Source organism: Aethalodelphis obliquidens, unplaced genomic scaffold (assembly GCF_003676395.1).
Source record: "Aethalodelphis obliquidens isolate GAN/ISIS:26980383/991018 unplaced genomic scaffold, ASM367639v1 scaffold9, whole genome shotgun sequence".
In the NCBI taxonomy this organism is placed as follows: domain Eukaryota; kingdom Metazoa; phylum Chordata; class Mammalia; order Artiodactyla; family Delphinidae; genus Aethalodelphis; species Aethalodelphis obliquidens.
Window position 1 is genome coordinate 27,172,588 of NW_020837953.1, and position 24,734 is coordinate 27,197,321.

Consider the following 24,734-nt stretch of genomic DNA (forward strand, 5'->3'; position numbering starts at 1 on the left):
ATTCTAAGCAGGAAGAATTGATGGAAGTCAGGTAAGAGTGAAGGATAGACTCTAAAATCTTTTTTTTTTTAATTAGTTAATTTTTTAAATTTTGGCTGCACTGGATCTTCATTGTGACACTTGGGCTTCTCTAGTTGTGGTGCGTGGGCTTAGTTGCCCTTTGGCATGTGGGATCTTTGTTCCCTGACCAGGGATCGAACTCACATCTCTTGCCTTGGAAGGCAGATTCTTAACTAGTGGACCACCAGGGAAGTCCTGACTCTGAAATCTTGAGATAACAGATCCAATGGGAACTTGCTGTAGTAGCAGTTGTTATTTCCTAGTGTTGCTGTGAGAATATCAGGAAAAAGCTCATAATACATTATTGTAGAGTTTACTTTCCAAAACAGTTTTATTGGTCAAGGATATCAGTGAGGAGTCCTTCAAATGAAAGAAATCAACAAATATAAAACTTGGCTCTTGTTAAAAATAAAAAACTGTTTTGTTTGGGATTTGGCTAGCTGTTCATGAAAAGGTGAAATGAAATCTGGAATTTTGTATCTTTGATGATGTAGTTTCTAGAATTTTGGTCATTCACACAAGTAGATATTTAGAAAAGATACTGATTTGTTTTGTTGAGGAAAAGTAACTAATGGCAGAGAATGGCATTTGTTTATTGAAAAACTATGATGTATTAGACACTTTTTAGATCACCTAGAAGACCGTGGCCGTGATGCCTTCCAGAAATTGTCATTCATTTAAATATAAATCTAGGCTTTTAAAAAAATAACCCTTTAGCATCAATATGCTAATATTATGGAACTATTAATTCTTTTATTTAATATTAACAGAATAATAACTGTGAATGCTTAGAAGAAATTTTTAAAAAATAAAAAATAACCCTTAACAGAACAATTAACTTTTGTGTAAATGGTTAGTGAAAGGTGTGTGGCCAGCCCACATTTTCTTGCTGTTCAAGGATTATGTTCTTAGTAATGATCTAGAGTTATTTTCTTGTGATTTGCAAGTCAAGTTTAGTTACTTATAAGTGTTTTTTCCTCTCTCCCTCAGATTTGGATCATACAGCTGATGTCCAGTGAGTATAGCTAGAGTTTATGCCTTTGCAACCACGTGCTTAACATAGGAAGGCTGATGTTTTAATCTTGATGTCCCGAGTTTTAATTTTTCTCCTCCTCTTTTGGTTCCTTTACGACATGCAAATGATGGTTTAAAAGCATCTGGTTTCAGTGTCATTAAACTGAGACCTTTGGTTTTGTATTTATCATGTTAATTTTATTTTGACTTTCCTCACAAGTTTTCTGCTTTGCAGTGGATTATATTACACAGGGCATGAATGTATTTCTTTAGGTTACACGCATGGGGAGATACTCTGGAGGAAGCATTTGAGCAATGTGCAATGGCCATGTTTGGTTATATGACAGATACTGGGACAGTGGAGCCCCTCCAAGCAACAGAAGTAGAAACCCAAGGTAACCAATTTATTCACAAGGAAGAAATTGTTATAGCTGTTCAGTATTCTATGTAAATTCAGTATATGCTCACAGTAAGAACAACAAAGTTGATTATGAGCTTGTTCTTTCAACTAGCCTAAGAAATTCATTGCACTGTTAAATTCAAACCAGTTTTTTAGAGACAAGAGTTATTAAACATGATACTGTCATGGTTCTTTTTGATCCTGTGTAGGAGATGACTTACAATCTCTTCTGTTTCACTTTTTGAATGAATGGCTTTATAAATTCAGTGCTGATGAATTCTTCATAGCCCGGGTAAGCAAAAGTTTTTCTTTTTTACTGAGCAAATGCGTTCTTACCCATATTTTATAATAAGACTAGTGATTTAAATTAGAACATGTGATGCAAAACCAAGCCATACAGATGATGATTTGCAGAAATTATAATAACCATAGGCTCTTCTTGGATAACCCGAGTTTGCTTATGTATGTGCATTTTGTATTTAGATCTCTTATTATATACTTGTCACTCATCAGGATTGTGTGACAAGAACGCACCTATTGTTGCCACTGTCTCTGCACATTTTATGTCTCCCAAGTTTGAGCTGTATTTATGTCCATCCATATGTTCCTTTTGTCCCATTTGTAATTTGGCAGTTCTACCATGTTGGCCTAAGTTTAAAAATGGATGCTTTTAGTTTTCCTTAATGTGAAAAAGGAAAAGCCAAATGGAGTTTACTTGTTGCCACCAACCTCCAGAGGGAACACCTCTCCAACCTCATTGTCATCTAACACACATGGCCTTCCTTGCTTCCGTAATTCCTCCATTCTCTCCCTTACCAGCTCCACTACGTATATTCTTCCAGCTGGGTCATTCGTCCTACAGAACTGGGTCATTCATCCTACAATATTATATAAAAATAGGCTGAGAGTTTTGTCAACTCTAAATAAATAAAGCTGAAAAAAATCCAGAGTGATTGAAATCCTAGGTCATCCTCCTCTATGTATCTTACAGAAAAATTCTTTTGACTCATATTTTTAGATTGTACATTTTTAAGAATATGTCCCTTGAATATGTAAGAAAAAACTATTTCCTTGAAATATATAGTTTGTTATTCTGTTTTAGTTAACATTTTAGTTTTCTTTGCTTCAGAGAAGTTTTATGCTATTATCTTGAAAAGATGATAACCTAGACATGTTTTAGGAGCTGGTCTGTTATGAGCATATATTAAAATTAAAAGAAATTTTTTTTCTTCTTTAGGAAGTAAAAGTACTTAATATTGATCAAAGAAATTTCAAATTACGGTCAATTGGGTAAGTTTTGAAAACCTTTTAAGTAGCGGGTCATGAAAGATGTTAAGTTATTCTTCAGTGAACTCAGTGGGCAGGAAGACAAATAGCAATGTTAAGTCAGAAGACCAGTTGCATCCCAGTAGGGCTTTGCAGGTTAAGCTTCTTGAGATACCTAGGAGCCAGGGTTCACCTCAGGTTTGGTGGACCAGAAACTTGTCAGAACAAAGTTGATGTGTGTTATTAAACAGGATTCCCAATTTGTTGATTTTTAGCACAAAAAATATATCATTGGTAGATGGCACAGATATTTGCATAAAGCTTAGCTTGGTGATGAGAAATGCTGATGCATCCTTTCTTATAGATCCTCACACCTGGACTCCATTTCCTTCTATTAACAAGTTATACACTTCCTTCCAGAGTTTGCAAACACTTGATTATGGCACTTTGATTGGATTTGGTGTTTTCCGAGTTTCTTCAGTCATTTAATGATATCTTTTAGGTGTTTTTTTTTTTTTTTTTAACAAGTCTCTGTTTATTCATACTTAGATATAGGTTATTTTTACTCTTTTATTTTTGTGTACAGATTTACTTAACAATCACGGTTTCTAGGACAGGTTCAGGTAACTAAAAAGCCTTTATAAGTAGTTTATATTCTCTAGACCCAAGGTATGCTGCAAACCCAATCTGGAGCAAAATGGGAAATAACATCTTTCTAAAGATAGGCTTAGAAATCCTAATCTAGTAATTTAAGATGTTTCCTTTCTCGGGTAGCAGGGCTGAGTTATATCTTGCTGCTAGGCCACCATTCACAGGGATAGCCAAGAAAACAGGGTACAGACCACCAAAAACAAGACCAACCAATTCACCTCGTGTGAAGGTACAGGTTTCACAATGCAAATCACCTGTATTCAAAGGTAAACTTACAAAATCTTTGTAAGATACGTGTGCCGTCAAAAATGGGATCTCTGCCATTGCTAAGCCAGCAGGTATATGAGCCTGTATCACATGTAAGATTCGTCGAAAAAGACTATCTGCTATTAGGCCATAGAGGGCAGCATTAAGTCCAACATATGTTGATCCATTTTCAAGAAGATTCCTTTCTGTTTTGGAATTTGGTTAATTTTTCTGGTTGTGATATCAATTAAGTTCTCCTTGACAGTATCATCTGGTTCACGATTTTCCATCTTGAGCTTTACACTTTCCTCCCAGCACTCACTGCCTCCTCTGGTCTTATTCAGCCACGTGAGGGCTCACTCCAACCCTTACGCAGCTCTTTTAGGTTATTTTTATATAGAGCTTATCTTTTCTATTTTATGTTGAATTTTTTTAGTTTCTTTTTGTAAAGTGAGAGCTTTTATTATCTCCTCCTCCCTTTTTTTATGGGTAAGAAAACAGGGTTGTCCAAGGGTACTTAGCTAATAAATAGTTGAACAGAATTTTAAAACGTTGCTCTTTCTACTACTGCTTCTGCTACTGTGATCTTCAGCCACATTAGTGTTGAAGGGAGAGAGGATGTTCATCCCAGGTTCCAGGGCGGTACCTTTCTAGGGCCTTGCATGTACACACCATGGACATTTTTTGAAAAGTTATAAAATACAAACCAAGTTCAGACTGTATTACAGAATCTAGTATTTTGCCTTTATGGTGTTCAGACGGGCTTTCTCCAGTGGAAGATATTAATTAGTTCTGTAGTCCTGAGTACAGTGAAAATTTTGAACATGCTACTCTGTTGTGAACCAATATTCATTAAACAATGTTTATTGAGAATCTACCTATGTACCTTATGCTAGGACACTTTTTTTTTTAAGAGCAACTATCAACCTTCTTGAAATGGCTGTTGTACACATAAGTCCCTCAACAGCTGTATCTGCTAACAATCAAATTGAAATTTATAGCTCCCTTCCCCCTCCATCTCTTTTGGCTTTCTAGTATCTAAACCACATTTATAAGGCTTATTTTAAAATGTGGAAAGAGAGAATAAATGTTAAATCCTGGAAATCTTAATCATGTTTCACTTTTCCTTCTCAAGGTGGGGAGAAGAATTCTCATTGTCCAAGCACCCTCAGGTATGTTTTTAAATCCAGCCATTAGAAACATTTTATACTACCTTACCATAAAGTCAGTAAATGTGACAGTTAACTAGTTCTAATAAGTTGGTGTAAAGTCCTAAATTTTTCTCAGACTAATATGACCTGTGGGACATATTATGTTAAAACACTGATTTCACACACCTGATTTGGAGGATTAGGAATCAGCACTTGGGTCATAGGGTCAGGTTTGTTACAGAGTTGTGGGGTGTAAAAATCCCTTTGCCTTATCGAGTTTTGATGTCCTCCCCCGTAATGAAGGTGTTGGACTAGATGTTCTCTAAAGTGTCTTCTGCCTTTTGTGCTTCTCCAGATTCAGTATTTGCCAGCATGTATGGCTTCGCTCTATACGAGTTAAATCTGTTGGAATAGGGGTAGGCAATTTTTTTCCTAATGTTTTGTGCTTTGTGGGCAGAGAATGATGGAAGAGCAACTATTCAACTCTTCTCTTATATATAGCACTAAACAGCCAAGGACAACACATTAATGAATGAATGTGGATGTGTTCCAGTAAAACTTTTTTTAAACATTTCCTCCACTACTATTTAGAAATGTAAAAACCATTCTTAGTTCGTGGGGCTGTACAACAATAGGTGGCAGGCCGGATTTGGCCTTCAATTTGTAGTTCGCTGACTCCTGTGTTTAGGCCAAGGAGACCTAAGTTAGTTGGAGGTGACTGGAAAATCCTGTTTGCTTCCGGTAGCTGCAATAGAATTTCTTCAACCACAGTACAATAAAATGAAGCCTGGGAGGCAGCCTCGGGGAAGAGAAGCATAAAAGGAACAGAAGCCAGTAGAGAGAAAGCATGTGGACTAAAAACAAATTATTTTTATAATACAAATGACAGTGGCATTTTCTTTTTGAGTTTGTTATATTTGAGATACCTATTAGACATCTAAACGGAGATGGTGGATAATAGGCATTTGACTGCCATTCAGAGAAGGGAATAGGCCGAGTTCCTAGGGCCCAGGTTCGACTGTATGGAAGAAGCCTTAAGAAGGAGCCCTGACCCAAACAGTAGGAAAGCTTTGTGTTCTTGGATTCAACCCATCTGATAAATGAAAAAGCTGATGCCCAGAGAGGTCAGACAGCTTCTGTATCCAGTTGCAAACAAAGCCAGGACTATAATATGCTTCGTCTCCTAACTCAGTGATTTTTCTGCTGTACATATTTGCCTCTCATTTTTACTGGATCAGTGGATAATACTATACTAATTTGATAACTAATTGTTTCGTCTGAGTTTTTCAGAGCAATATTAGAATTTTGACTTTCTGCCAATCATTGCTAGAGTTAATGATTCTGATTTTGATGTCCTTTTTCTTCCTGTTTTTTCTTTAACCCCAACTTCAGGGAACTGAAGTCAAGGCAATAACATATTCAGCAATGCAGGTCTATAATGAAGAGAAGCCAGAAGTTTTTGTGATCATTGACATTTAAGACACACACAAAAAAGAACCTCCCTATGAAGAACTGTTTTTTCTCTTCCTTCTGAGAAGATACCATGATACCATGATATAAATTCTGCAGTATCTTAATATATGGAGATTTGCAGAACAGAAATTTTTAAATTAAAATGTGACTTACAGAAATGGAAAATCTAGGTACAGCCTTGGTCTGTGTTATCCAAATATTCAAAGTTTAAAGAAGCCTTTAGGCGGCAAGTATGGCATCTCATTTGTTAATTCCCTGCTGTAGCAGCAGGTGCCTTACACCCTTCCCATGGAATGCCAGCCCTCCAGCCTGGTCCCAGAAAGGATCATTGATCTAAGAGCAGCCTGAGAGACTCTGAAGCCCCCATGCTCTTACTGAATGCAGCTTGAAAAAAAAGAAATTTGAGGAATCCTACAACCAGGATTTTGCTTTTCTTCCAAATTGGTTAACACATATATTTTCTATACGTACATGAAAAGAGGTCGTTTTAGATTGCTGTGGGAAAGAGCCATCCTGTAATCCAGTTGGTTTTCTCAGATGAAACAATTATAGTTGAACAATTGGAAGGCTTCTCTAGAAAGAGCCCTGATTTACTGTTCTCACTTTTTTCTAAGCACTGAAGTATTGACACTTTCCTGTTTTCCCATAAGAAAAATTTGATGCATGTACCAATGGGCCCTTCTTTCTAACATATAGTTTTATATTAAAGCCATTATATTTAGAGAAGAAAAGGAGAATTTTTTAAAATGTCTTTTGTTTTTAAAAATTACCTAAGCTTTTCATTCCTAAGGAGACAGGAGGCCAGGAAAACAACTTTAAAATGATCTGAACTTTTCAAAGTAGATAACCTTTGAAAACATGAGGCTGCTTTCATTTGATTTGCAGCATTATTCCATTCTCTATTCATTGATTGAGGTATTCTTCCTTGTGATGCAAGAGTTTGCAAAGTTGCTATTTATTCACACATATGTGAAAAAAGATTGCCACTGGGTGCTGCCAAATATCATTATAGTGTGCTGAACTTGACCTAAAAGGAAGAGATTGTCTGTGAGCTTTCTAACTGTTCTCTCGGAGCACCACATTATTTTTACTCTGGGGATTTTTTTTTTTTTTTTTTCTGGGCTGCGCCACACGACATGTGTGATCTTAGTTCCCTAAACAAGGATCGAGCCCGTGCCGCCTGTCTTGGAAGCTCGGAGTCCTATCCACTGGACCGCCAGGGAAGTCCCTCTCTGGGAATTTAACAGAAAGTAGCGGGGCATAATGAAGACAAGGGCAAGAGCCTGTGAGGGTTTTTTTGTTTGTTTTTTGTTTTTGCGGTACGTGGGCCTCTCACTGTTGTGGCCTTTCCCGTTGCGGAGCACAGGCTCTGGACACGCAGGCTCAGCGGCCATGGCTCACAGGCCCAGCCGCTCCTCGGCATGTGGGGATCTTCCCGGACGGGGGCACGAACCCGCATCCCCTGCATCAGCAGGCGGACTCTCAACCACTGCGCCACCAGGGAAGCCCGAGCCTGTGGTTTTAATAGTAGCTCTTCAAATGGATACACAGCAGGATCTCTGAGGTAGCACTCCTTTACCTTCTTTATTCTCAGGCATATTTTATAAGTGTAAATTGTGGACCTCCAAGCACAACAATGTCTAGAAGAATCTCTTTACCTTTTGTTAGGATGAATTTCCAGCCTGAGATGGGGCTCTTTCTTTCGACTCCTTTACACATCATGGGCTACTTGGGGGGGTTGATTGTGCAAGTGAACAATGGGATACTGTGAGGGGAATGGGAGAGCTGAAGCCAAAGTAAGAAGAGCTCTTGGGATGTATTAAGCCAGGTAGGGTACACATTTGACTTGGTGGGGTGGGGTAAAGCATAGCCATATCTCTTAACCACCAGAGCTGTATAATGGGGCTCAATAAAAACAAGGCAGATGTAATTATGCAAGACAAATTATATTTTCTTATTTTTAATAAATTTATAACATTACAATTTCAGGTAAATTTTAAAATTTAGTTTGTGTTTTAAAATATGCCAAAACAAAGATACTGAATAGAAGGAAAATGAGTATGTTACCCTTTATACGTGAAGTGTTGGCATTCTTGATCCATCAGTAGCAGCACACGTTTTATTTATTTTTAGTTTATTTATTGAGATGGTTGCACCGTGCTCTCACCAGATTCTTCTGCTAGTTTCAAGTATGTGTCTTTCCCTAAGGAACAGATTTCCCCCATTGCAGAGCTAATTCTCCTTCCCCATAACGTACCCACCCATCTTCACTTCTGTCTTACTTCTGGGCTGCCGTTCTCATTTCTGAAGATGTCGGGTAGCAAATCCGCTGCCCAAGGAGTCAGGCAGGTAATGGGAGGGCTGCAGGTGTTGAACTGAGGGTTTACGCAGGGGCCAAGCGGGCAGCTGCCTCTCAGCTCCAGCCCTCATTTCTAATGGGAATACAAGCCTAGGGTGGCAGTTTTTCATAAAACCCCAGAGAGTGGTATTTTTATGTAAAACCTCCCAAGTTTTTGGAAAGAAACCCAAACCACTATGGGTCATCACAATGAAGTACAGACAGGTTGTGTGTGGGCAGAATCTGGTCCACAGGTTGCTAGTCTGCAGCTCCGTTTTAAAACCGAGCTCAGGGAATTCTCTGGCAGTCCAGTGGTTACGACTTGGTGCTTTCACTGCTGTGAGCCTGGGTTCAATCTCTGGTAGGGAAACTAAGATCCCACAAGCCTCGCAGAGTGGCCAAAAATAAATAAAATTTAAAAACCCAACTCAAATCACATTTCCACAATGCCTCCCTTACCATTCAGCCTTCAGGGGTCTCTGAACTATGCTTCTCTAGTTAGCTTTAAAGATTTGCAGGCTTATTCAATTTTATAATTGTTTAATGTTCACTAGTCTCATACCTCTGAATAGAAGGAAAGCTCCTAGATGGCACATAATAGATGGTCAGTTACTTAGTGGTCAGTGGATTAAGCATCTTAGAGCAACGTCAAACTCTTAGGCAGAGACTGCAGGTCAGCTCCTTGAGCATATCTATGAGAACATAAGAATCCCAAGCCACAAGCCTCAGTTCCTAGCCTTTGCTCTACTACTGTTTGACCTTGGACCTACTTCCTCATCTATGTATTATAGGTGTGTATTAGTGATTCCTCAATTCCTTTCCAGTTCTAAGTTTCTGTGATCTAGTAATATTTTAAACAACTGAGCTGAGAAAAAGAAGGTATCTTACTGGAACAGTTTAGCCTAAAAGGTCCAGATCACACCATCCAGGTCTGCTCACTAATCAGACAGTCATTGTCATGGGTACAGGGCTGTGTTACATGATGGCAGTGACTTTTCAGGAAAGTAACAGTAGTGATGTGATGACTTTTTCTCACTGGTGCCTCTCCAAGAAGGCTAAGTGGTTATGTGTGTCCTTACAGCCACCCTTGCTAGTTCTCTTTCCACCTTGCTATTACCACTTGGGCTTTGGAAGAGAATGTTCAAAAAGAAATGGTGGAAAAAGTACAGTTTATAGCCTCCTCAAAGCGGGGGAAGCGCACCAAGTGGACTACAGTTCTGCCCCTTCCTGAAGTCTGAGCTTCAGAAGGTTTGGGGAATTCCAGATTGAGACTGAGAATGTAGTTTCTTCATCTACAAAAACCAGGGGGTGGGAGGGGGGGACAGGAAATTGGAAAAGATAGCTTCCAAAAGCTCCTTCCAGAGCAAACTTCCTCAGAATTTAGTGACTGTAGTAATTTATCAATGTGTTTTCCCATATAACATGCTCTGTACTTTTTTGTTCTGTTGCCTGTAAAATGAACAATTAATGTTGAATTCTGGACATGCAAGAAAGTAGTCTTAGGGCCAACATATTTATTTTGTCATAAACACATATCCAGGTCTCCTCTGTACAAAACATTTTCCCAGATGCTTTCTGTATATTACCCATTTGTCCTTTCAGCAATTCTATATGTAGTACAGTTGTCCTACATTTTACAAGTAAGGGGATTAGTGACACCTAAAACCTACTGGCTAGAAGAGGCAGATTTGGGACTTAGGACTCTGTTCATTGTATTTATACGATATCTTTTAATATATAACAAATCACATTTACGTTCTGTTCTTTTGATCCAGGTAATAGCCCTGTGAGGTTAGCACAACAGCTCTCATTACTCAAGTTTTATTTTATTTTTGGCTGCGTTGGGTCTTCGTTGCTGCGCGCGGGCTTTCTCTAGTTGTGTTGATGGGCTTCTCATTGCAGTGGCTTCTCTTGTTGTGGAGCATGGGCTCTAGGCACGCAGGCTTCAGTAGTTGTGGTGCACGGGCTCAGTACCTGTGGCTTGCGGGCCCTAGAGCGCAGGCTCAGTAGTTGTAGCGCCCGGGCTTAGTTGCTCTGCAGCATGTGGGATCTTCCTGGACCAGGGCTCGAACCTGTGTCCCCTGCATTGGCAGGCGGATTCTTAACCATTGCGCCACCAGGGAAGCCCTCAAGTTTTATATATAAGGAAACACTTTACATTTGGGTGATATTTGTAAGGTGCAACTCAGAAATAGATGATTGACAATGGCTGTCTCATTTTCTCTGACACATACTCTAAAAGTTCAAAAGCTAATGTTATTTAGCAAAAACATTTTGACTATAGAAATATCTTGTATCAGGACAAGGCAGTAGAAAATAGTGGGTTTATATTATTTTTTCCCATTGCCAAATAAATACACAACTGTGTGTGTTTTTTAAATTACTTCCAAATACAAACTTTAAGTACATTAGAGTCATGGATTCACATCCTGACTATGTCACTCACTGGCTATATGACTTTGGGAAATTTCTTGAACCTCTCTGAGGCTGGGTTTCTTCAACACTGAAACGGAGATAGTGACTACTCACCGACCAGGTGTCCCCAGCTTTGCTACCATAGTTAAGAATCTTATTTTGTAGAAGAAGAGGAAGGGAGTAATTTTGGAATTATACTTGGAACTGTCGAATTTAAACACTACTGTGCTGACAGTTTTATTTTGAGGATTTTGGGGGTACAGTGGTTAACAGCACAAACTGGAGCCAGATCATGGGGGTTCAAGTCCTGGTTCCACCATTTACTAACTCTCCACTTTGGGGCATGTTGCTGAATCTCCGTGTGCCTCAATTTCCAAATTTTAACTCGTGACAATAGTTGTTGAGAGAATTAAATAAATGTATACACATAAAACTCAAGACAGTGCCTGGCACATAGTAATGCTCAGTGAGGGCTAGTACTATTATTGGGACAAGCTTAAAAGCTAACAGCCCCCTTACTTTTTCACCTTTTAATTTTTTTACTTTTTTTTTTTTTTTTTTTTGCGGTAAGCGGGCCTCTCACTGTTGTGGCCTCTCCCGTTGCGGAGCACAGGCTCCGGACGCGCAGGCTTAGTGGCCATGGCTCACGGGCCCAATCGGCAGGCGGACTCTCAACCACTGCACCACCAGGGAAGCCCCACCTTTTAATTTTTTAAAAAGGCCACAGCACTTGGTTAGGGGGTGACCAGCCTGAGGATAACCCTGGAGCCAGTGCCATTCTGCCAGTCTCTTGTTTATTAAGAAGGGCAAACAAAGCCACTCCCTTCTGCTTCTCCTCCTGCTTTCTCTTCAGACTTTTTCCTTTCCCGCTTCTCTACTCCAAATCTTTCCTATATTAGTCTAGTTTTCTTTCTTCCATTATCAGAGTTGAGCTGTTTTCAAAAGCTGTGCTTGTCCCTTTATGCCAAGCTGGGTGCCTTTCTACAGGACCCCCATTTTACTGTCCCATCCTGATTCCCTTGCAACTCGAAGTATTAACCATTCAAGGGGTGTGTCACAATTAGAAGAAAGATGAATCAATTATAGGGTAACTTTGTTTCTGCCTTTATGTTCCCATGGCCTCTCCAAGTCTTCTCTCAGTACCAGTGTAGCCCGCCCACCATCACCCACCATCAAAGTTCACACCATACAACTCACCAGTTCCTACCTTTGAATTCTTGTGCAGATTCTTTTTCTCTTTGTTTTACAACAATTGCATAAAGTTCCTTAAGTCAGCTAATGTGTGTAGTAGTCAACTCCGCTTTGAAGTTGGAAGCACCTTAAGGAGCAAGGGAACTGGCTTCTGGTTATTATTTGTACCTTCCATCTTTTAATGGTCTGTTTCAGTGATGCTTCCAGTTCTTCCTGATTCCAAAGCCCCCTAGTGACATGCTCCTTAGGGAGAGATCTTTAATGTCATGTTTTCATATCCAAATTCTGAGTTCCTTGTTTTTATCAACAGTGCTCTTATCCTTCCACAGCCCACATTGGAGTTTTCTTGAACTCCTCTTACACTTCCATCCCCTGTACTCAACTATTTGCTAGTTTTCCTTAGTTATACTGATCATTTATCTTTTCCTTTCATTGTGTCTCCTAATTGGATGTTCTTTCCATTATTCAAGGTGTAGCTTAAAATCATCTTTTTTTTTTTTCATTTTAAATATAGCATTGCTATTTTACATGTTGGCATTAAGGACCATTTTTGTTATCTGTATTTATTTTTGAGTAAAAACGAAATTAATAAATGTGATACTCTCCCCACCCAAATTTTTTGTCTGAATTCCATTTAGGAATCTGGGTGCTTGGTAGATATTGAGACATTGGTTGGGTGAATAAATGGATGTACTTCTGGCTGTTGGTACTATCTACCACACATCGTCATTGGCCATATATGTATGTCTCTCCAGCTGGAATGTAAAATTCCCCCAGGACTTTATTTCATTTCTCTCCCTTGCATGTGACAAGGGTTCCCGAAGTCACTACAAATGCCTCATCTTCCAATATGTGGATGTTTATATGTATGTCTGTTACCTAAAGGTAGGAGTCAAGGCCTCTCCTTCCAGTTTCCTTCTTGAAACCTCCTAAATTTTCTGAACTTAGGCAAGTCTTTTCACCACTCTAAGCTTCAGTTTCTTCATCTGCCATAATACAGTAGTACCTACCTCACCTGGCTGTCAGGCTAAAACATTTGTTGCTCAATTTTTCAAGGAGGGGAGGGAGGCAAGACAGGTAAACTAAAAAACGTCAGTGAAGTGACCACAGAATCTGGAGAGCTAGGCTCTCATCCGGTACATCTCTTCCAGCAGCAGCGAGGCCAAGGGCGCGGTCCCCCCTCTGTGTGACGGGGGTGGGGAGGAATGGGGGTGACGCCCAAGGCAGTGACCCTCTGTGACGCACAGACTGCACTATGGGAACCGAGAGTAGAGATAAAGGACACTAGCTCCCCCTGGCGGTAGGGCGGCGGTTTCGGACACCGCTAGCCAACCCACTGCGTGGGCTGGACTCAATGACGGGTCCGTTCTCAAGCCTCAGTTTCCTCCTGTTTTAAGTGGGGAGGCATGTGTGCCTACCTCAGCGGCCTTGGATCGAGTAGGGACCCGGCAAATAGGGGCTCTTTATCGGGTGCACACTGCACACAACACAGCGTTTTCTATTCATCTTGCACCCCCAGAATTTAGCTTTAGGGGTGTCTGGTATGTCAGGGCCTCTACGGGGAACTTTGAGGTTCTCTACGGGGATCTCGCTGCTGGACTCTGTGATAACTTTCCAGGAAAAGTAGTTGTGCGGGAAACAGGACTGAAAAGGAAAAGAAAGATTCCTACTCCTTAATCCCACTCACTGGTGCAGTCCTCCCGGAGAGTAGGATGAAGCCACGTGGTCAACCGCCTGAGCGCGAATAGATGTTGCTGCTGCTTAGGGGAAAACGGCTTTCATTTTTTAACACGGCCCCCAAATACTGGAGCGTCTGGTGCAGGTGCCGTTTTCCACTGCTGTATTCCTTGTGGATTTTTTTCCTCCAGGGGAAAAGAAGTTTAAAATCAACTCAAATATGCAACAAAAGACACATTATCTTCTTGTATTTCAGCGTTTAACCTTTTTGAATTATGCAAGAAAGTGCCACTTCCTTATTGGATAATTTTCTTTTTTGGTAGGAGATTAAGCAATGGTGCCTGCATATACAGTACTACTGAACGGATATACTTGTCATGTTTGAATTGCATACATAACCTCAATTATGGGAATGAGGACGGTGCTTTATGCCAAAGTCGTTTCAAGTTATTTTCCAAAAAAAAATTTTAATGGCAATACTTGAAGTAAAGCAAAGACATTTATTTTTCTTTCCAAATTAATCTGAAGGCTTCTTTAAATAAGACATCTTTCTTGGTTTCTCTGGTATGGCATTTAACTTGAATAAAAACTGATTTAATTCAATTCATTGATGGAATACAAATGTGTAGCAATTAAGTTTCACAGTGCTTGGAGAGTGTTCTGGTTTCTTTTTCAAAAGCAAAGAAAACATTAAAGCTTGCAAAATTTCAGGATATAGTATTTCAGTCACATATTCCAAATATAGTCCTTTAATTACTCTGAATTACTGTGTGAATTCCCAGACTGCAACCCATGATCAAATAAAAATGCAAATACATCTCAAAGTAAAAATGGGCTATTTTAATTTAGTGTCCATACTATTTGACCCTAATAAAAAGCTTAGATGAGGGGGCATACACAATATCTTAAAATTTCACAAAAATTAATATTTTCTTGGACTGGGCAACCATATTTTAATTTTTTTTCCTTAATGATAGGGTTGCGAACCAGTGGACTGGAATGTGAAATGGTTCCACTGCCCAAATTTAGCATCTATCTATCTGGGGAGAAAAAGGGAAACCTTGAGTAGGGGACCTATTTTGCACATAAAAGACACTGGAAAGATTAAAAAAAAATGTATCCAGGCCCCATCTGCCAGAGATTCTGCTTTACTTAGGCATCTGTATTTTTGAAATTTCCACAAGTGATTCTCAAGTGCAGCCAAGGTTGAGAACTACTATCTAGGTAAAAATGTTCCATTTTTTTTCCCTTAAAGGCTGAATAAAATAATTTACTCAATAAAAGAAGTAGTTGTAAATAATATCAACAAGGAATTAAAAGATTTTCCCAGTGGGAAAATCAAGAAACTATATAATGGATCTGTGTATCTAGAAATCCAAAAGAGTGAAGTAAAGTATAATCAGTTCTTAGATATACTTTACAAGTTGTCTTTAATAATGTTTGCAAATGATCTAATCAAGCCCAAAGGTAAAGAGATGACTGGCATTACCCTGGTCACTGGTTTCCTATCTAAAGATGATGAAGTACCAATGGCTTTTGCTGGTGTGAAGAAAATTAAAAGAGGCAGGGAAAAGTGTTTATCATGCTTTTAAGTAAATACATTTCAAAATATTTTGCATTTAAAAGTTAAGAGTCCCGGGACTTCCCCGGTGGTCCAGTGGTTAAGAATCTGCCTTCCAGTGCAGGGTACAGGGGGTTGATGCCTGGTCAGGGAACTAAGATCCCACAGGCCGTGGGGCAACTAAGCAACTACTGAGCTGGCGTGCCACAACTAGAGAACCCACGCACTGCAACCAGAGAGAAGCCCACACGCCACAACGAAGACCCAGTGCAGCCAAACAAAATAATAATTAAGAGTCCCCTGGCTTCTCCTGTGTGTGGCTTATTAACATATTTCACTTTTCATTGGCATTAACACAGGTACTTTAGGGAGAAGGCTGATAAGTTAGAAAATGAAGTTTATAGATTCTCTGTGGATTTCATTTTTCTCTTCTATTCATGGCTCAATTGGCATGAATAGTTGAGAAACTCCTGTATCAAAATAAAATATTAATTATACTTCACAATATATAAAATTGGCTAAATAATGCCACTTGTGTGACAACCTGAATTTTTATCATTGAAACTCGTGTAACCAAAGTCACATCCTTTACATAATATTTATTCTGTATAGGATTTATCCACATACAATGACGTCAGCTTTAAAACAATTGACTGTAATTTGTATAAACTCATCTTATAAAATAGAGTAATACACAACACACCTCAGTGATTTAAGCTGATATTCTAGGATTCAGAAAATCTGATCATTCTAATTCCTATTTTTGCCACTGTTTCACTGGGTTGTCTTAGGCAGGTTGCTTTACTGTTCTGTGCCTCAATTTCTTTACCTTTCATGTGATAAATGTCCTATTTCATAGATATGTAAAGAATAACATAAAAATTATTAAATACTTTGCAAATATAAAATGCTATATAAATGATAAATAGTAATACTGATCCACTCTAATATAAAATAACTTAGAACTTTCCATTTATAATCTAAAGTTTGGTCCTCCAGTACCTACTATTATCACCCTTCCCAGTTAAACACATCTTATGCTGTACTGTTTTTAGTGATTTTTCCATAGTATTAATTTTAGGACTCCAAACATATATAACCAATATGAGTGGAAATTTCAATATATCTTAGCATGACTCAGCAAAATAACTAACGAATTGAGTTCTGAGCTCATAAGTAACTGAAACACTAAACTTTTCATCCATTAAGCAGTAACTTGGCCACATAAAAGCAGTAACTGTGTTTGATTTCATCACTCAGACATACAATATTGAAAAATTTGTTCTTAAAAAGGTCTTAAGATATATGATAACTATAGAAGGAACCTTGTAAAGATGTGATTTGCTGCTCTATGGTTACCAGCTTATAAGTGCAAGGAGTAACAGGAGTAATGAAGTGAGACTGTAATGCTCAAAGGGAATTCAAAAAGTGATACAGCCCAAGGTTTTCAGTGCTGGACTCCTGAGCTCTGCAGTGTCTGGGGAAAGGTTTGTAGGGAGCTTAAACCAGAGCAGCTCTGTCCTTTAGAGTTTCCTTAAATGTTGAACTTCTCTATGAAACAATTCATTTGAAGAAGGGGTTTCTTGGGTAAAAAAAAATCTTTTAACCCACTGGCCTAGTCAATTCTGCTTCCTCCAGACAGTAGGCATGACTCAGTGGTGCTTTATTTTGCAAAACTTCATCCTATCAACCGGATCTTGAGGACCATAGATTTAGAAGGGTATTCAGAAGCTGATAAAACAGCATTCTTGTAAGAGCAAACTTTGGTCTAACCAACTTCCATTATTTTCCTAACATTAAAAAGAAAAAGGGCTTCCCTGGTGACGCAGTGGTTGAGAGTCCGCCTGCCGATGCAGGGGACACGGGTTCGTGCACCCGTCCGGGAAGATCCCACATGCCGCGGAGTGGCTGGGCCCGTGAGCCCGTGAGCCATGGCCGCTGAACCTTGTGCGTCCGGAGCCTGTGCTCCGCAACGGGAGAGGCCGCAACAGTGAGAGGCCCGTGTACCGCAAAAAAAAAACAAAAAATATTGGCATAAATAAAGCTTATATTAACAGATTATACCCCTATGTAATATTTTCCCACATTTAAGAGCCAAAGAATTCAGTTTTCTTAGAAACCATTAATAGTTACGCTCTAGAAAAGAATTGGTCTCTAAAGTCTTAGATAAATATGATGATACTGGAGTTATTATTTACAACTTACAAACATGTCACGTATGTTCTTTTATGATACTAAAATGATAGAACAGATGCACTGTCTAGTTTGGTGAATTTCATAGCTGTTTTGTGGGGATTGCTTGATGCTTGTTATAAACAATTATGAGAAAGCATTATTTCTGATAAGGCTCTACAAGTGCTGGTGGCACTGTGTTCAGTGGACCTTGCTGACAATCATGCTGATGTTTGCATGCAGAATATAGTAGCATCAAAGAACATTTAGATCATAGACTAAAGTGCGTTAGAGTATACACATGCAAGCACAACTTCATTTCTATAAATAAAGCTCAAGTCAGTCATTTTTCCTATTGGTTCCAATGATTAAAAATCGGATTACAATTTTGAAAGATGTTATCACCCTCTGGTGAGACTAAAGAATGACAAGTGTTCCCTCCCTCATTTGGAACAATGTAATTGTTAAGACTCCTGACTCAGGAATGGTCATGTTGGGAGACAATGAACTCAATGCACACTATCCGGTCTTGAAGCAATTGGAAATTTACCATCAGGGGAATCTTGAAAAAAATCTCAGAATTAGGTACCATAAAACAAAGTGGTTATTCATCTATTTATAAAAAAAACTTAAAGAAATTAACCATTTTGGCCCACAAATTGGTATTAAGGACAATCATTAATTAAAGAATAAGAGAAAATAACATAAAAAGGATCTTGAGGTATGTCATGGCAGTTAAAAATACAGTATAATACATGGAGCCTCTATCAAAATTAAAACAAGCTTAATTGGGATAACTTGCCAAGACCTTTATGAACCGTTCTTCTAGTATTTAGATTTTATCTTTACAACTAAAATAATGCATCTCCAATTTGACTGTAATTTTGGAATGTTTCATAATTCATATAGGGGAGGAGTTAAAACTTAATTTTGTATTCTAGTAGAAAAGTTTGTTTTGAAGAATTATATATAAATTATATAAACTGCTTAAAGAACTTAGGAGAATAATGTGTTCAAATAGTTTTATATATAAAATTTATATATAAATAACATAAAATGTCAATAGGTACTATAGGGACATTACTTAGCACTACTTGAATAACTCTAGTTCAAGATATTATATGTTGTTGAAGGTGATTAAATTCCTCTTCTTTCATACTTTCTAATTCTCATAGGCTTCTTTTTATAATAATTGCAGATTGGTGAGGTTTGACTTCACTTCTTCACCATTTCAGGGGACTATCCAGGGAGAGGCAGTTGAAAGAGGACTGTTTAAAATCAAAACCTGTCCAGTTACCAGTCCCACCACTTAAACTTTCTGACCTTAATTTCCTCATTTGTAAATCAGAGACAATACTATTTACCTTGCTGATTAGGTGGGGAGATGTGTGAAAGAGCACTTTATAAGTAATATAGTAGTATATAAATGGAGGAAATTAACTTAAGAACCGGTAAGAACCTCCAGTTTTCTTTTTTTCTCTGGAGAGGAAGACAGCTATATAGACAGATCCTCAGAAAACTACCTTGACAGTATTGGTTTCCTGCTTTAAGAAAGTGATGTCTGTATATAATCTCTGATCAGCTTCTATTTTAGAGTTTGTTCTTTTTAAACACTGACTACATAAGAGTAATTTTTAACTTAAAGACAAAAGTTTCAAATATGAATGATTTCAAACAGTTTAGGTTTGTTTTCCGCCATAATTATTGGAATAATGATAGGTCATTTTCAGTCTGAAGGTAATGGACTAATTAGTTTAGTCAGGTAGGGTGCCAGACCCTTAAATGTGCTCTTACCTGGTTCCCTGTGAAAATTCAATAGTGGTAGTTTATATGTTTTTGAAACACCTTGAAATTATCTTATATACAGTTTGGTTGTGGTGAATTTATTTAAAATATTTTCTTTGAAAAAGTTCACTAAGTAGATCTTCCAATATTAAAAAAAAAGGTATCTCTGTAATAAAAGTAAGAGGATTAATTGTTCATCCATCATGCCAACTCAAGCTAGGTCTTTCTTTCTTTCCAGTGCAGCAACAGATTTTAGGGCAACAAAGTTCAGAATGGATACAATGGTCTGTTCAGAAAGCATGCAAATGGTATCAGGTCATTACTTTCAGGTCAGTCTGATAATTTGTTAACCAGACTCTGACCATGGAAAGAGAGAGTTATGGGAAGTCAATGTAAGTTGCAGACATGCCAGATCTGTTGGTTCACACCCCAGCTACCTGATGTTGGGCTTTATTTCCTTTTCTTCTTCTTCTTCACTATCATCAACCTGTTGTATGACCAGATCAGCAGACCCATCCTCTACAATTTCCACGTATGATCTATTCTCATCCTCACCCAAGTGCCATCTGGAATCCTTATCTCCATCTGATGGGGACATAAGATGCTGTTCAGCTTCCAAATCAATGGGGAGGCTGTCTATGCCAACTTCAGCAAGGCACTCATTACAGAGTCTGTAGCGCCTGGTTCCTTCCTGTACCACTTGACCTGTTAGATCAGTCACATGGCGTTTGCATTTTCTGCAGATGAGTTTGCATGCCTGGTGAATCTGTGTAGAGATTTAAATAGTGATAAAAAAAGATTTTTCAAAAGCAGAACAGTTTGATATTCTAAGTACCAATTCATAAATTTAAAATGTTCAAAGCCAAGCATTAGTATTAAATTAACATCTAGTTATTAGAAAAAAATCACAGGTTTTGGTGATAAATTAATGTCACAGAAATATTAAATACCAGCTTTCTCTAAATAATGTCTACTATGTTTTTATGATTAATATTACATACTTAATAATTTTACATATCCCTTAATCCAATAATATTTTTATATCTGAGGTAACAAGGGACACATTCCCAGAATAATACAAAATTATTGCAAACACTTAATATCTGCCATATACTTTTCTAAGGACTTTACATATCTTTTTTTTTTTTTTTTGGCGGTACGCGGGCCTCTCACTGTTGTGGCCTCTCCCGTTGCGGAGCACAGGCTCCGGACACGCAGGCTCAGCGGCCATGGCTCACGAGCCTAGCCGCTCTGCGGCATGTGGGATCTTCCCAGACCGGGGCACGAACCCATGTCCCCTGCATCGGCAGGCGGACTCTCAACCACTGCGCCACCAGGGAAGCCCAGGACTTTACATATCTTAATTCAGGAGAAAAAACTCATTTCATTTGAATACTAATATTGTGTTATTTCGCTAGAGAAAGAAAAAATATTGTCCCAAATTTAAATTTATCAAAAAATATTTTTCAATATAAGGATTATTGCCACTTTTATTAATGAAAGATCTAATAGAAAGAAGACTGGACTAGGAATTGGAAAGCTTGGGTTCTAGTCCTGCTTTTGTCATTTAATAACCATGTTATCTTGAAGCAAGTAACTTAAAACATTATAAACCTGCTTCCAGGTGACTGTCAAAATATTTAACAACTGGTAAGGTATGGGCACCACCCAAACAGAACAGAAGCCTGACTATCAGAATGGACACTGGTTATAAACAACCACTATGGTGGTTCTGCTACATATCAGTCTATTATTATTCCTAACTGCTCCGTTATTACTAATAGGGATACAGCTCAGGTTGTGTGGACCAAATGAGTTAATATGTGTGAAATGCTTTGGGAAGAAGTTGTAATTGATGAATAATTGTATATTATAGTTAGTAACTTTGTTCAATAGCTGTCAGAGCAATAGATTATAGATTCTAATCTAAAAATTATTACATATAATTAACTATATATGCTGAATTAATGTTTATGGCATATTCATTTAGATAATGTCAGAATGGTATGAAAGTGGGCCACCAAACACAAATAGTCAAAAAACCCAAGAGAACTAAAGCAGTCTGGTAAAATATCTAAGAAAATGTATGGGACTACCACTCAGTACAGTTATTATCTTCTGCTTAACCACTGACATATTAATCAGTAAATGTTGAAAGTACATAATTTGAGTGTACCTTTATTTCTCCTGAGATAGAATCAATATTATGGTTATCCTATGTGGCACTGTTTTTATTACAAAGTTCTGACACAGATTCATGTTCATCCCCCTCCAAATCCAATACAGTTATGAAGACAAAGAAATTAAGTGAAACACTTTAATGTTAAAACTGAAAATATCATCATGAACTCACTATTTTAAAAATATATACCTTCTAGCTCAGAAACAATCTAAAAAGGATACCCTAATAACAATGAGCACCCTGCGTGTCCAAATTTTGGTTTCTAATTTCATTCCCCGCTAAGAGGTACCAAAGCTCCTTTGAGAAATGGCTGATTCCAGTTTTGTGGCGGGGGAAGTACAAGATGAGCCTAGGGCTCTTTTGGAGCCAGAGAACAAGAGCACTGAAAATTTAATGGAGTTGTGACAAAAGGACACAAGAGCCAGCTTCAAAGGTCCCCACTGCACAAATTTGAAATTTTGAGTATCAAAAAAATAATAATTGTTATGGATCCAAACATAATGAACCAATGAAAATTCATGAGAACATATGCTATTTAAAAAAACAAAGCCAGAAAAAACTCATATACCATTTGAGACTACTATTAAATCACTCTTCACTTTGAAAATTGGTGGTTAAAGGGAAATAATTAAACATTTATCTTGCTTCTCCCGCAGGAACCCTATTTCAAAGTAACCAAATAGCCCCAGGTGATGAAGGAAAGCTTTACTTTATAGAATTCCAGCTAATAATATAGAAGGAAGGATAATACTAGTAAATCATTCCACAACTCCAAGTAAAATTAATAATTTGGACAGAGATTACCAATTGGTATTAATACTATTAAATGAATAGTTCATGGGGAAATGGATAGTCATATAATACCAAAATAGTTACACAGAGATTCCTTTCTAATTACAATGCAATGGTGGGATCATAGTATCATCACCCTAATCCAGTGATCAATTGTAACAACATGAATGATGGGTCCACCAGATATGATGTGTCTCCTAATGTGACACAATATGAAACATACAATTTTGTCTTTGATGAGAGTATTTAACTTGAATCCATTAAGCCTCTAGATAAAACTTCTCGTTTTCGGAAAATGCAGGGGGTGATAAAAGAACAAGCTAAAGATGACACCATGTAGAAGCAAGCAGAGAAATCCAGAGGTAGGATATTTTGTAAAACAATTGGCTCAATATCTTCAGTAAGTCAATGTTATTTTTAAAAAGGTTGGGAGGTGGCAGGGGCGGGTAGGGAACTATGCTAGCTCAAAAACATATTTAAGGGATCTAACAATGAGATGAGTTCTGGATTGGATTCTGGCTTGGACACACCAGCTATAAGTGGTATTTTAGGAAACTATAGGTAAATTTGAACTGTGTAACACATAAAATTTTATTGAGATGGAAAGGTAGAGATTATTCACTAAAGAAAACAGGTTACAGGGGCTTCCCTGGTGGCGCAGTGGTTAAGAATCCGCCTGCTAATGGAGGGGACACGGGTTTGAGCCCTGGTCTGGGAAGACCCCACATACCGCGGAGCAACTGAGCTCGTGCGCCACAGCTACTGATCCTGCACTCTAGAGCCCACGAGCCACAACTACTGAGCCCGTGTGCCACAACTACTGAAGCCCGCACGCCTAGAGCCCGTGCTCTACAACAAGAGAAGCCACCGCAATGAGAAGCCTGTGCACGGCAAGGAAGAGTAGCCCCCGCTCGCCGCAACAAGAGAAAGCCCACGTGCACCAACGAAGACCCAATGCAGCCAAAAATAAATGAATAAAATAAATAAATCTAAAAACAAAAAAAGAAAGCAGGTTACAAAATAGCATATACAGTATGATATCATTTTGGTTAAAAAAAAATAAATGCACATGATAAAGTGTTAAGAATGGTAATATCTGGGTGGTAAAAATATGATATTTTAATTTTCTTATTCTTACGTCTATTTTCGTAGTTTTTATAATGCATACTTATTGCTTTTGTAATAATAAAAGGTTATTTTAACTTTTAAATTAGCTTCAGAGATTAATGAAGGCAGAGAGTTTGTTTTGCTCACTGCCGTATACCTAGCTCTTAGAAAAGGGTCTGGCACATAGTAGGTGCTCAATATATATTTGTTGGATGAATCCCTAGAAAGCAATGCATCAAGTGACCAATACCCTTCCAAATTAAAAGGAGCTCGTATAAATGAAATAAAAGTATGGGTAATAGAACATCAATTTTGGAAAAAATTTTTGTTGCAAGATGAACAGCAGAATAATTCCAATGTCACTACCAATGTCACCAGGGAAGTCCCATCACTACCTTATTAAACCACCAGAGCACTGAACAGAAAATTCCCTGAGATTTTTCTGACTGCTGACAGTCCAGTCCTTGATTGAGAGTCGCCCTATTGCCCATCTCACTCCATTCCTTCAGGAGACCAGAGAAACTGGAGAGACACTAGAAAGAGGCTGTAGTGGAGAGAGGTCAGACAGCAGAAACTAGACTGACAACCTACCAGATAAGGATTCAAGAATCACTAGCAGATGCTTAATATCTGAAGTGGTGATTCTGACATAGACATTTAAAAAGTTTTAAACATTTTAAAAGTTTACATTGTCTTTGGCTCTGAAAAAACCGGGATATAAAAATAATAGATTTTAAGTGAATTGAAATGGATATTCAAAAGAATATCTCTTATTTCAAGGTTTCAGAGGAGAAAAAAAAACCTATTTTAAAAAATATGGGGCTTCCCTGGTGGCGCAGTGGTTAAGAATCTGCCTGCCAATGCAAGGGACAAGGGTTTGAGCACTGGCCTGGGAAGATCCCACATGCCGTGGAGCAGCTAAGCCCATGCACCACAACTACTGAGCCTGCGCTCTAGAGCCCGTGCTCCACAACAAGAGAATCCACGACGATGAGAAGCGTGCACTGCAAAGAAGAGTAGCCCCCGCTTGCCGCAACTAGAGAAAGCCCATGTGCAGCAACGGAAGACCCAACACAGCCAAAAATAAAAAAATAAAAATTTAAAATATATAAAAGTATGCATTATGTGCAAAGTAAAACATTAAATTGGAAAAATTGTTTAATATTGCATAGTTGTGTGAAAAGATTTTCCTCAGTGAACTAGATTATCCTAAGCAGATAAATGCATGTATTTCCTAAAAAGTAAAATGATGA

The 24,734-nt window shown here is 38.3% G+C and overlaps 2 protein-coding genes and 1 pseudogene across 6 annotated transcripts in view; 1 reads left to right on the top strand and 2 right to left on the bottom strand.

The window, feature by feature from the left end:
• Window positions 1–24,734, top strand: part of TSLIG1 (tRNA splicing ligase complex subunit 1) — a 72,132-nt gene that overhangs the window by 7,440 nt on the left and 39,958 nt on the right. For 2 of the 5 annotated variants that reach the window (XM_027109271.1, XM_027109272.1), the window contains exons 2-7: window positions 1,051–1,075; window positions 1,348–1,469; window positions 1,684–1,766; window positions 2,712–2,764; window positions 4,773–4,809; window positions 22,676–22,736. In XM_027109271.1, coding sequence (XP_026965072.1) covers window positions 1,051–1,075; window positions 1,348–1,469; window positions 1,684–1,766; window positions 2,712–2,764; window positions 4,773–4,809; window positions 22,676–22,714 — 359 coding nt within the window. In that variant the 3' untranslated portion in view covers window positions 22,715–22,736. Of the gene's footprint in view, window positions 1–1,050; window positions 1,076–1,347; window positions 1,470–1,683; window positions 1,767–2,711; window positions 2,765–4,772; window positions 4,810–6,180; window positions 6,993–22,675; window positions 22,737–24,734 lie in introns of those variants that run through there. The other 3 variants (XM_027109273.1, XM_027109274.1, XM_027109270.1) reach the window with 2 other exon arrangements.
• On the bottom strand, window positions 3,332–4,758 carry LOC113621883 (transmembrane protein 126A pseudogene; annotated as a pseudogene).
• The window catches only part of ZBTB8A (zinc finger and BTB domain containing 8A), a 49,689-nt gene continuing 44,435 nt past the window's right edge, over window positions 19,481–24,734 (bottom strand). The window contains exon 5 of the mRNA XM_027109268.1: window positions 19,481–20,166. Coding sequence (XP_026965069.1) covers window positions 19,834–20,166 — 333 coding nt within the window. The 3' untranslated portion in view covers window positions 19,481–19,833. The remainder of the gene's footprint in view (window positions 20,167–24,734) is intronic.